Genomic DNA, 13214 nt, shown 5'->3' on the forward strand with positions numbered 1-13214 from the left:
GTTACTTTACTGGAAGCTGGACATCCCTGAAGACCAATAAGCAAAATAGAAAACAATGCATTTTACCCCAGGTGGTGCCTGAAATACCAGAAGTAATACTTTCTGCCTCCTACTGTACCAAGTGTGCCCTCTACAGCGTGTATGGGGCACAACAACAAGCCAGTCTTTTATTTGTCAAGTAACTTGTCTCTGATTGGGTTAAATATTCCTAGAAAACACCCGCCAGCCATTGGTTGCAAGCTATTCCAGAAACAGCAGTGACAGGAGGAGAACGCAGCCGGGCGGCACTTCAGCTCCGGTGAGTGGGGGCGAATAGAACCAGCGCAACCGAACGGCGTGCAACGCAGGCGCAAACTCCCTCCCACTTTCCCGTCTGTGTCTCGTTATAAGTGGAAAAGGCGCGCAATTGGCTTAAGCGTCACCCTCCCTACAGTGCGCACTACCCACCTGGCACATATCCGCACGGAATTCCGCGTAGCCGCCGCCATACACGCTGAGTGTTTTCTCTTCGCAGCACTGTGTTTGCTCCAGGCGCCTATCAAACAGGGTCACCATGCGGCCTTTGTAGCTGCCTGCGCCGCTGTCAGGGCCCTGACGGCCACGCTCCATAGCTAGCGCCAATAGCTAGACACCCACGGTGCCAGGCGCAAAGGTACAAATGCCTTATTACTCCCTACTCTTGAGGGGCTACGTGACGATAGAGGGAAGCATTGAAAGAACCCGCAAGAGGTTCAAAAGCGGACCCGTGACGTCACGTCCGTCCTGTGTGGGACCCGGGAGCGGGAAGAAGGGGCGCTCTCTGGCGGCAGTAGGGATGCGGTGCAAGCGCTGTAGTGTTTTGGTCCCCTGAGACCCGTAGTTGCTCCGCTGTTATCAAATAAGTAACAGGCTGCAGCCAGGCAAGTGCTGAGGGAAACCCTTCTCACAAAACACAGTAACTGCTCCATGCAGCTGCGATGTCAATGTTTGTTTATCATGCCAACCGTGTCCGTTTTTAATGCCTATGTATATATAGGGGTATGGGACCTATTATTCAGAAAGTTTGTAACTGAGTTTAAACATTTAATAAATCTAGTTGGATCGGTTTCCCTCCAGTTTGGAGTCATGATATATTTCTTGCAATCAAGTACAAGGCACTGTTATGTTATTGCAGAGAAAAGGGAAACCTGGTTTAAAAATAGAATTATTTGCCCTAAATGGACTCAGATGATTTTCCTGTAATTGTGAGCGTTGTGAATATCAGGTTTCTGGATATAGATCCCATAGCTGTATTTTTACTGTGTGTCTGGTTAAACCTAATGTTTCCCTTCGCCCATAAGGAAAATATATAGGGCTCATATACAAACAGGGCAAACTTGGGACACAAGCTGCTCTTCTGCACATTAAAAGCAACATATTTTGTAAAAAACAAGAATGTGCCAGTGCATCAAGCATTTTTAAAAAAAGAAAGAATGTGCTTTAAAAAAAGCTGTGTTTCAGGTTGAATTATAGACATTTTTTTGAAGAAAAAAAAAAAACCCAACTATCCCCACCCATCCATTCCACCTCCTGCTGCCTCCTTTCCCAGGCTGCGCAAGGGGAGGCAGTGACAGCACTGTAGGATAGAAACCAATCAGCCGCTAAACTGATGCCTGTATTAGTTTGGGTGACCACAAGGCTGTGATTGGCTACCCTTGTCCTACTGTTCTTCTGGCAGGGACTGTTAGGACACACCCACCCCTCATTTGAAACATGGACAGGGGCCATAGCGGATCTATCAGGAGTGCCAATAAAGGGACCAATTTTTAACATGATCATTGTTAGCTTAGAGGAAACCAACACACACTAGTTGCACAAGGTTTTTTTTTCTTGCATTAAAGGAGAAGGAAAGGCTAAGTCACTTGGGGGTGCCGAAATGTTAGGCACCCCCAAGTGACTTAGATCGCTTACCTTTTACCCCGGGCTGGTGCCCCTGTACAGAGAAAACAGCACCAGCCTGGGGTAGCAGCGAGCGCTTCCTACTTCCTATTCACTTGCGCGCGCATGCGCAGTAGAGTGAAAAGCCGAACTTAAACAAGAAAGTCTGCTTTTCACACTACTGCGCATGCGCCAGCCCACGGATTTCGCCAGCAGAAGAAAAAGGAAGGAGGAAGCGCTTCCTGCAGGTGCCCTGGGCTGGTGCTTTTTTCTCCTAACAGGGGCACCAGCCCAGGGTACAAGGTAAGCGATTAAAGTCACTTGGGGGGGCCTAACATTTTGGCACCCCCAAGTGACTTAGCCTTTCCTTCTCCTTTAATAATACCATTAGTTCCTAATTCATTTTTTAACACTGTATTGAAATAATCCACTTGGGGAACCATTAAATTAACTGCAGGTTTAAGCTGATGGTAAAACCCAGGATCTCTTTCTTGTGTTTAAAACAATAGAGAAAAAGTATGTACAGCACAAGCACTATTCATTGAACTTATTTTAAAAAGAGAGATACTTCCCCTTTCATTTTCCTACAGGATACAATAAAACTACCAAAAATAAAACAAAATTATAAAAATACATTTTTTCAAAAATGAAGTAGTGTGATAGTACTTACACAAAGTCATGCTCATTACATAAGTTTAAAAGCAAAATATATAGATGTGTATATGTGTGTACATCTGTTGTGTGGTGAGTGTGCAAAAGGCCCCCTAACAAAAAAAAGGGTGTGTTAGTATAAAAACTGTGTGTTTGTGTGACACTAACTTGAGACAGACAGTTATCACTGGAGATTATTGGAGGGAACTTCTGGAAGGCTAACGTGTTGCAAGATTGCTGCTGTTAGATCAGGGGTGGGCAAACTATGGCCCGCGGGCCACTTCTGGCCTGTTGGTCTTTTTAATCCGGCCTGCTGAGGATTGGTGTGTCTCGCTTTTCCTAACAGAGAACGCAGTCCCATATCGCTACTCATGCCTTCAGAAAAGTTAACAGCAAACCTCACGCTTCTGTCTTTCAGAAAATCCCTACTCCACAAGTCTCATCATGCGAGACTTGGCATCATGACTGCATGTAAGCAGTCCGGCTTGTCTGTCAAATTTTAAAAGTCAATGTGGCCCCTGAGCCTAAAAGTTTGCCCACCCCTGAGTTTGATATACTGGTGGAGCAGGCAGTCCCGCACACCTTGTATAAACGTTTGTCCAAGTCTATTAACTAAGAACAACCTTATATTAAAGGGACAGCATACACCCATTATCAACATGAGCTTAATGAGCGGCATATGCTGCACATACTTTTTGCTTATTGTTTTTTATTTAGTAATACCTATGGTTTCTGTTATTTGTAACACTAGACTAGAATATGAAGCTACATTAGTACTTCCTGTTACTTTCTGATTTCACAAAATTTAGGAGCTGATAAAACTAATTACCAGACCACTGAGAAGCCCCTGAAAATGAGCTGCTCAAAAGTTGTTGTTTAGAGGGGGGGGGACTGAATAAACTGCCCTAATTATAAAAAGGGGTTTAAGTTAAAATAGTTTTTGTTAAAATTAAAACTGGATAGAATGTAATTTCAACACAAGTCCTAATGATTGTGTAGGTGCAAAGGTGTTTTTAAGTTTATACTATGCCTTCAAGAAAATTTTAAAGGAGAAGGAAAGGTAAAAATTAAGTAAGCTTTATCAGAAAGGTCTATGTAAATACAGCCATAAGCACTCACAGAAATGCTGCACTGACTTCTCTGTAAAAAGATTAATTGTGTCTGTTTTCCTCTGCCACAGACACGCAGCTTTCAGCTTCCTGCTCTCTCCTGCTCCCCCCTCCCTCAAGAATGCTAAGAGCTCACTCCCCCCCTTTGGAATGTGGATCTGAGCCAATCAGCAGGAAGCTGACTCATAGTCCAACTAAATGAGCATGTTCACTTGGTCCCAGTGTCTGTGCAGGAGTGAGGCATTATGGGAACTTTCTTTACACAGCTCAGCAGTTTTTCTTCCTGTTTGACTTCTGATCTTCTGAACAGGAGAAATATGGGGAGACTTAAGGGCACTATTGAGACAACTGAAGGTATGCCTGCAGCTTGAGATTAACTCTTTACTAGCCTTTACTTCTCCTTTAAGACCAGTAATATTTGTATGGGTTATTAGACCTTGTTTAAACTGTTCAGTTACTGTTCTGCCAATTGTGATGAGCTGGTTGGGAATTAACCTGCCTTTTTTTTTTTAAACACTGGCCCAAGCTTGACCTGTGTGGACCCACCTGCTATGATGACATTATAAGATGCAGTCAGAGGGTGTGTGCTCTGCATCACACATTTTATGCCTTTGACAAAGCCTTGTGCAAAAGGGAAAATTGTGCATCAATCACTGGGGGAAGAAAATGTTTGTTTGATTGTATTTATAAAAACCCTGCATTATGAGCAGATCAGCTCCAACAGTAAAAAAAAAAAACCACTGTGGTTGGACTGGATTGAAACTATATTTGCTCAATAATGGCACAGCAAGGGCATGGTACTGGGTAAATGGGAGAGCTAGCAATTTTAGGTTAGAATTCAGTTTCCCTAAAGGTCATTAACTATGTGTATGGAGTAGTACTTTTTCTAATCTGGGCCATAAAAAATTCACATCCTTGTGGGGGCACAAAAGTTTATTATACAATTGTTAAGCATTGTACAGAGCAAAAGTACATTAAGAGATTGAGGTGGGGATGCTACCATTCCCCTTAAAATTGAGTATTACAGAGAATTGTACATTACAAGCTTAGCATCAACCAATTACTATCCGTGCGTTGCACCTCTTCAGGAAGCAGAGTCAGAAGTCCGTGTAAGGTTTAGCAGCCCTTATGTTAGGAGCTATTGTATTATCCATATTTATTGTTTTAATATGTATTAAGTGTTTAATGTATCCATAATGAAGGACCTTGAATCAAATCGGCATTGGGACTGACTGATATGTCATTTACCTGCTGTATATAATAACTGAAAACTTGTCGGCTTGCTTCTTTTAAAAGAGAAGGAAAGTCATTTTGGCATTTTACTGCCAATAGATTTGCCACATTAGTGCCACCTAGAACAATATATTTATTCTGCAGAAACCATTACCATACTTGAGTAAACAGCTTTAGAAGCTTTCTCAATTTGCTTAAGATAGCAGCTGCCATTTTAAGTAGCTTCCTGCCTGCAGCTCTAGCCGTTATAGCTCAGATCACATATTCCTAAGGGGGGGGGGGGGAGCAGGAGAGAGAAGAGAAATGTGCAGACTTTGGCCACTGGAATTAAGGATGTTTCCGAGAGAGGAAGTCAGACACTGGGACATCATGTTTACAAAAAAAGAGACAAGAAATCCTGTGTTTCTTTCCTGTGTTTGACTTTTCTTAGTTTTTAGCTTTCCTTCTCCTTTAACATCTATAGTAAAGAGTTACACAATCTACTACATTTTCATTCTATGTATGGATTAACATCGCATGTGATGCTACCTAGAAAACAAGGATAGCCCTCAGCTGATGCTGATAAGCTTGCAAAGTTCAATTGCTAGTAAGTACCCAAACCAAATGGAAGTGATATATTCAATACAACTTAAGCTTTATGAAAAGGAAACATAATGTTAAGCGACTTTGCAATATGCATCAGTTGAAAAATATGCAGCTTTTTCATGATTTTTAATATGGTTAGGAAGAGTTACCTAAGCCTAGCCCCCTGTTCTCCTGCTATCTGGCTGAGTACTTTGAGACTTAAAACATCAATGTTTTAGTCCCTCAGTCCCTGCCAGGATTTCAAATGATGCAGAAAGAGAACTGTTTTGCAACTGCATTTCAGCATGTAAAAATGATATTTATTCATACTATTTGAAGAAACAGATTACTGTGATAGGTGTATTAGGGGTTTCTGTGTTGTGTAACAAATTTTGGTTTGGTAGCCGGAGTTCCGCTTTAATTTTCATTTTGGTAAAAAATGGGTAAATCATCAGTGATGACTGTGAAAACCATATGAGATCTTAAAGCACTGCTTTAGATATTCATTACAATCCTGACCTTCATTTTACGAGTAATTGAATGAGGCTGTTTTTATCCTATTTTGAGAACTGAGGGAACAAAGGTCAATGATCAGAAGGCGCAAACTTTTGTATTACAAAATTCAGAGCGGCATCCATGAGTGCACTGTGGGGAGAAGAGAAGATGACATATGAATTTTTAAAATACAGAAGCAATCTATAAAAGGTTTTTTGATATAGAGTAGTATAAAATCCCTGGCAGATGTAAAAGATTGCCTCCAGTTAAGTTACATATGTATGTATTAGTGAAAGATCTGTAAGTAATTATAGACTTGTGGGGTTTTTCTTTTTAGCTTTCTTGTCATTTAGGAGTTAGCCACCCTGTGTTATATAAAAAAGGAAAAAGAACTTTATTCACTGTACCTGATTTTATTCTAATATGAAGGCAGCAAATACCTTATGAATTGCTGCAGATATACAATGTTTCTATTTCCATGTCTTTTTAGTTCAGCTGTATATACCCACCATGCTGCTAAAGCGTAGGCACAAGAAGATGATCAAATTGAGGAATATTGGCCTAGAACATATTATTTGTAATTGGACAGAGAACTGGCTGAAGGATAGATTACAAAGAGTGGTGGTAAATGGAACATTTTCTAATTGGGCCAGTGTTGTTAGTGGAGTACCGCAGGGGTCAGTCCTTGGTCCTTTGCTTTTGAATTTGTTTATTAATGATTTGGAGGTAGGCATAAAAAGTTCTGTTTCTATTTTTGCTAATGATACTAAATTGTGCAAAACTATAAGTTCCATGCAGGATACTGAGTGATTTGACAAAATTGGAAAACTGGGCAGCAAACTGGAAAATGAGGTTCAATGTGGACAAGTGCAAAGCACTTTGGTAGAAATACTATAAACGCGAGCTATCTACTAAATGGTAGTGTGTTGGTGGGATCCTTAATGGAGAAGGATCTGGGGGTTTTTGTAGATTACAAGTTGTCTGATTCCTGGAAATGTCATTTGGTGGCCACTAAAGCAAATAAAGTGCTGTCTTGTATAAAAAAGGGCATTGACTCAAGGGATGAAAACATAATTTTGCCTCCTTATAGGTTCCTGGTAAGGCCTCACCTTGAGTATGCAGTGCAGTTTTGGGCTCCAGTCCTAAATAATTACATTAATGAGCTGGAGAGAGTGCAGAGACTGCAACTAAACTGGTAAAGGGGATGGAAGATTTAAGCTATGAGGTTAGACTGTCAAGGTTGGGGTTGTTTTCTCTGGAAAAGGGGCACTTGTGAGGGGACATGATTACTCTGTACAAGTACATTAGAGAGGATTATAGGCAGATAGGGGGTGTTCTTTTTTTCCCCATAAAAACGATCAACGCACCAGAGGCCACCCCTTTAGATTCGAGGAACGGAGCTTCCATTTGAAGCAGCGTAGGTGGTTTTTCACATTGATGGCAGTGATCTATAGGGGCTTATACACTGGTATTTTACATTATTGTCAATCTTTTTATTTTTCATTTACCCATCTGTAGGTTGAAATAAATATTTTCATAGTAATCATTTTAATAACATTTTAATGGAAAACATTAAACATGGAAACATGTTGATGGAAACACGCTTAAAGAAAAGATGATGCCAACCTAAAGTGGTCTTGGAAACAGATTGTTATTTTAATTAATATTAGACAATGAAGATTAAGCATTTTTATAATTAAAACTGTAAGTCTCAAGGTAAATAAACATGGAGATAAATCCCAGTTCAAGAGAAAATATGTGCTGGGTAATCAAAGACATATTAGCAAACAAAGATGCAGTGTAAAAAATTGCAAATATAAACTTACGTTGCTAGTGAATAATAGATATGAGGCTAGAATACACTGCTCAAATAAATAAATATATATATATAAATAAAGGGAACACAAAAATAAGACATCCTAGATATGAATGAATGAAATATTCTTATTAAATTGTTTGTTCTTTACATAGTTGAATGTGCTGAAAACAAAATCACACAAAAATTATCAATGGAAATCAAATTTATCAACCCATGGAGGTCTGGATTTGGAGTCACACTCAAAATTAAAGTGGAAAAAAACACTACAGGCTGATCCAACTTTAATGTAATGTCCTTAAAATAAGCCAAAATGAGGCTCAGTAGTGTTTGTGGCCTCCATGTGCCTGTATGACCTCCCTACAATGCCTGGGCATGCTCCTGATGAGGTGGCGGATGGTCTCCTGAGGGATCTCCTCCCAGACCTGGACTAAAGCATCCACCTACTCCTGGACAGTCTGTGGTGCAATGTGGCGTTGGTGGATGGAGCGAGACATGATGTCTCAGAAGTGCTCAATTGGATTCAGATCTGGGGAACGAGCAGGCAGTCCATAGCATCAGTGCCTTCGTCTTGCAGGAACTGCTGACACATTCCAGCCACATGAGGTCTAGCATTGTCTTGCATTAGGAGGAACCCAGGGCCAACCACACTAGCATATGATCTCACAAGGGGTCTTAGGATCTCATCTCGGTACCTAATGGCAGTCAGGCTACCTCTGGCGAGCACATAGTGGGCTGTGTGCCCCCCCCCCAAAGAAATGCCACACCACACCATTACTGACCCACTGCCAAACCGGTCATGCTGGAGGATGTTACAGGCACAACCCCCACCTGTGGACTTCGGGCCCTCATACCACCATCATGGAGTCTGTTTCTGACAGTTTGAGCAGACACATTAACATTTGTGGCCCGCAGGAGGTTATTTTGCAGTGCTCTGGCAGTGCTCCTCCTGTTCCTCCTTGCATAAAGGTGGAGGTAGCGGTCCTGCTTCTGGGTTGTTGCCCTTCTATGGCCTCCTCCACGTCTCCTGATGTACTGGCCTGTCTCCTGGTAGCGCCTCCATGCTCTGGACACTATGCTGACAGACACCGCAAACCTTCTTGCCACAGCTCGCATTGATGTGCCATCCTTGATGAGCTGCATTACCTGAGCCATTTGTGTGGGTTGTAGACTCCGTCTTATGCTACCACTAGAGTGAAAGCACCGTCAGCATTCAAAAGTGACCAAAACATCAGCCAGAAAGCATAGGAACTGAGAAGTGGTCTGTGGTCACCACCTGCAGAACCACTCCTTTATTGGTGATGTCTTGCTAATTGCCTATAATTTCCACCCGTTGTCTATTCCATTTGCACAACAGCATGTAAAATTGATTGTCAATCAGTGTTGCTACCTAAGTGGACAGTGTGATTTCACAGAAGTGTGATTGACTTGGAGTTACATTGTGTTGTTTAAGTGTTCCCTTTATTTTTTTGAGCAGTGTATATTCAAAATTGCCCACACCACAAAAATTAGTTCTTTGTTTGTTACAAATAATATAAAAAACAGGGACTGTTGTTGGTCAGGGTAGAGGGGGTACAAAGTCTGTAGTGAATGTCCTGGTAGGACAGAACAGATAAAAGGTGCTATATGAAGCTAACTGTGGCAAGCAAACTTTTAATTATATAGGTCAGTTATTCTGGAGTCATATTACCTTTACCTGGTATAAAGTCACCAAAGGTTTGCCAACTGGGTTTGTTAATAAAATAGTACTGTTGAATAAAATTAGAAATTTAATCTGATCAACTGTATTTTTATTCAAAGAAATTGCAAATTATTAGGGATGCACCGAATCCAGGATTTGGTTTGGTATCTGGCAAAGATTCACCACATTTGACGTTAAGTGTGATGACAGCTTCAGGGTTGCATTGTGCACACTTTTGCACTGTTTTCATAACAATCAAATGAGGGAGTATAAAGAGTGTGTTTTGGTGCAAATACCTTTAGTGAGTATTGGTAATTTGTGCACAGGCTTGCTTCCATCTGAGCTCAGGTGCATTCAAAATTGAGCCCTAATTGGTTAGTAAAGGTGACATTTTCGATATAAATGATAAGATAACCTTTATGATATCAGTCTCTGGAACAGGGATAATACATTTTCCCTGGTTTCAGATCTTGAATTGGATAAAAATCTCAACACAAAACAGGAAGAAAACAAAAAACAAAAGTAGTAGTATTTTTTTCTTCCCGTTTTGTGTTGAGATTTTTATTCTCCCTCTGTCTGATACTAGTGATACATATGTATAGATATATACCTTGGCTGGGGTTTGTTGCTATTTGATTTTATGTGTTTTTGTGGTTTTTCTTATTTTATATATGTTTAGGGGGGTAAGGGTTAACTACACCGGATAATTTCATCTGGCACTGTTTAGAGTGCTGGTTTGGGTATAAATAATTCCTCCCATACAGGTACTGGTTAAGCTTCTGATGAAGTGACGTGAGGTCACGAAACGCATTAAGTGTAAGTCCTTATGCTGTACATGTGCCGTTTTAATGTGAATAAATAAAGACTGATTTTATTTTTCACCACGTGGTGCTCCGCTTTTTCTGGATATTATCTACCACAGTGAGTTGTATGCACTAATTGTACAGTAGAAACTACAGATAGGGAGCACAGTATTACCACTTGCTATCACCCTAAATCTATCTTTGGGTCTGCTATCTACACTGCTTGGGTCCTGGGGTTTTCTGTATAAAGGGACTTTCCATAAGACGGATCACAATATCTTAAGCCTAGAAAAAAATAAACCCAAAAGGACTGATTTGCCATCAAGTACAAGGTGCTGTTTTATTATCGTAAGGAAAAAGGAAATCATTTTAAACATTAAAGGAGACATATTGGATAAATGGGGAAAAACGCTTATTTTGTAGGCAATTATGAATAATATCCGGTGCTGGTTTCCCTTTGGGCTAAAAATTAACCCTATCTGTAACAATGGCCCCTTTATTGGAGCTCCCTATAGATCCTATCACTTCTCTGTCCAGTGTGAAATGGAGAGTGGGCGTGTCCTAACGGTCCCTGCCAGAAGCACAGTAGGAGGGGGTGAGCCAATCACAGCCCTGCACCCAAACAAGCACAGCAGGCTTCAGTTCCCTATCAGGTCAGCCTAGCTGCTGATTGGTTCCTATCCCACAGTGCAGGGTACGGAGGGCCGCCGGCTCCCCAGCTCATCCAGAGAATTCAGCCAACAGGAAGTGGCACAGATGGGCGGGGCTAGTGGGGTTTTGGGCGAAGTATAGGAGGAGTATAATTCATTGGTACATTGTTATTTTTTTATAGGATATGTCTCCTTTAACAGATTGTATGGAAGATGGCCTGTAATTTGGAGATTTTTGGATAATAGTAAAGAAACAGGCAACATATGCATGTGCATTACAAAACTTCAGGACTATGCCTACTACTTCAGAAAAGCGAGCAATTAACCCTGCTAAAACCTCCCCACTTTCAAGGGCGTATTTAGTTATGCTGTGTAAAACTAATTTGCCGGAAAAACGGAGTAAAAAGCTGTGTAAAATAAATGGAAAAGATCGCTGTCTGAACGCCGGATATTATGCCGTTATTTTCCATAAGTTCGGGTGGAAGAAAAAATGTGTAAAAAAAATACACCGATTTGATGCCGTTTTTACACGGCGAAGCCTGGCGATGTGTGGAGAATTTTCTTGGCGTTTTTTACACAGCATGATATATATGCCCCTAAGTGTACAACAATGGCAGCAGCCTACTATGGTTGCCATGGTGACAAACTAAGCTAAGAAGAAAGAAACACCAGCAAGTCCTTATTACTAAGTCCTGCCTTGAGCCAGTCGTTACTGGCATCCAGGGAGGACACAAATTCGGCACATACTCATTTCGTTTACAGGTGCCATGTTGATGACATCATTCAAAATTAAATGATGGCTGCGACTATGGGGGATTAGTGATAACTTTAAGACTGCACTACAAGAGACAGAAGTGGTATTGTTTTAAAAAAACATTAGCGATCAGGTAGACACAAGGGGCCTCTATCATATAGTATGAAATCAAGTAGTCTTTCCTTGTCCTTTAAATCTTACCTTACTGTCTTTTAATTTACAGTCATGACAGTGGTCTGTGAGAGTTCTGCTGGATGGCTGGTAGATGAGCTTTCACTGTTTAGAAAATGGTATCAACACTCCACTTCATGTCAAGATGCAGACCATAAAAAGAATCAATATGGAATCAGAGGGGACCTGTTTCTGATCCTCAGACCTCATATTCCAAAGCAGTCGACCCCAGTGTCACTTCCAACTGTCTGCCCAGAAACAAACCCAACTGCCACTAACCAGAAAAAGGTACCTTATTGTTTGCCTTACTTTATTCTTTGCTTACTTTATTTTTACTATATGTGTCTTTCTTTCTGTCCTGTTGTCATGCACACTTGGCTCTACTGGGTTGTATGAGTGCAGAAATGAACAATTGTTTGATATACACTTCTATAGGTCATAGAATTGGAAACCCCATTTGCTTATTCTAAAATCAATGTAATTATCCCTAGGAACCAGCAAAATAGACTGTTCCATATGTGAAATACATAGCACAACTACTGATGTGCCATTGGTACACTGTAAAAAATACATAATTATTCATATTTGCATGATTCTATGTTCATTTGTAATAGGACAATAATTTGTAAAACAGAAAGGGAAGTTTATTACAAACTTCATGTTGGGTTGAAAAACGTGAAGTCACTGAATGAAATGTAATCTGTTGTTGGCTCTGCCCACTTTTTCTAACCTTGGACCACAGTTATATAGTAAAAACCACTGTGCAAAGTTTGGGGACCCTGGTTTTAATAGTGTCTGAATGGCAGCAATTTAAATTTCCTCACTGAAAGTCAACAAGTGAAATCTGATTGTTGGTTGGTTGCTCCAACCACTTTTTCTAATATGAAACTGCAGTTATCCAGTGACTTTAGGGACCCTTGGATTAGTAGTTAAGAACGGCAGCAGCAATAAAAGTCAATAGGCAAATTGTGATTGGCTGTTGGTGGCTCCGCCCACCTTTTTCTAACTTTGAACGGCAAATACCCAGTGACTAACTTTGGAAACTTTAACACTGGAATTAATACTTTAATAATGGCATCAGTTTAAATATAAACCAACGAAATTTAATGGGTGGAAATGGGTTGGCTGTTGGTGACTCCGCCCACTTGTTCTAACCCTGAATATGTAGTCAGCCAGTGACTGACTGTGCAAAGTTTGGGAACCCTGACATAAATAGTGTGAGAAAGGCAGCATTTTATATTTAAACCAAAATACATTTCTCAAAAAAATAAAGGGAACACAAAAATAAGACATCCTAGATATGAATGAATGAAATATTCTTATTAAATACTTTGTTCTTTACATAGTTGAATGTTCACACAAAAATTATCAATGGAAATCAAATTTATCAA

The 13214-nt window shown here is 40.5% G+C and overlaps 2 protein-coding genes across 4 annotated transcripts in view; one reads left to right on the forward strand and one right to left on the reverse strand.

The window, feature by feature from the left end:
* smchd1 (structural maintenance of chromosomes flexible hinge domain containing 1) overlaps window positions 1–1197 on the reverse strand; it is an 89398-nt gene extending 88201 nt beyond the window's left edge. Inside the window, exon 1 of the mRNA XM_004915219.4 lies at window positions 448–1197. Within this exon, the coding sequence (XP_004915276.2) occupies window positions 448–609 (162 nt within the window). The 5' untranslated portion in view covers window positions 610–1197. The remainder of the gene's footprint in view (window positions 1–447) is intronic.
* mettl4 (methyltransferase like 4) overlaps window positions 26–13214 on the forward strand; it is a 74413-nt gene continuing 61224 nt past the window's right edge. The window contains exons 1-2 of one of the 3 annotated variants that reach the window (XR_004223152.1): window positions 26–298; window positions 11876–12111. Coding sequence is in view for 1 of the 3 variants with exons in the window: in XM_012965327.3 (XP_012820781.2) it covers window positions 11878–12111 (234 nt within the window). In the remaining 2 variants the exon portion in view is untranslated. The remainder of the gene's footprint in view (window positions 299–11875; window positions 12112–13214) is intronic. The other 2 variants (XR_004223153.1, XM_012965327.3) reach the window with 2 other exon arrangements.

Source organism: Xenopus tropicalis, chromosome 6 (genome assembly GCF_000004195.4).
Source record: "Xenopus tropicalis strain Nigerian chromosome 6, UCB_Xtro_10.0, whole genome shotgun sequence".
NCBI classification, from domain to species: domain Eukaryota; kingdom Metazoa; phylum Chordata; class Amphibia; order Anura; family Pipidae; genus Xenopus; species Xenopus tropicalis.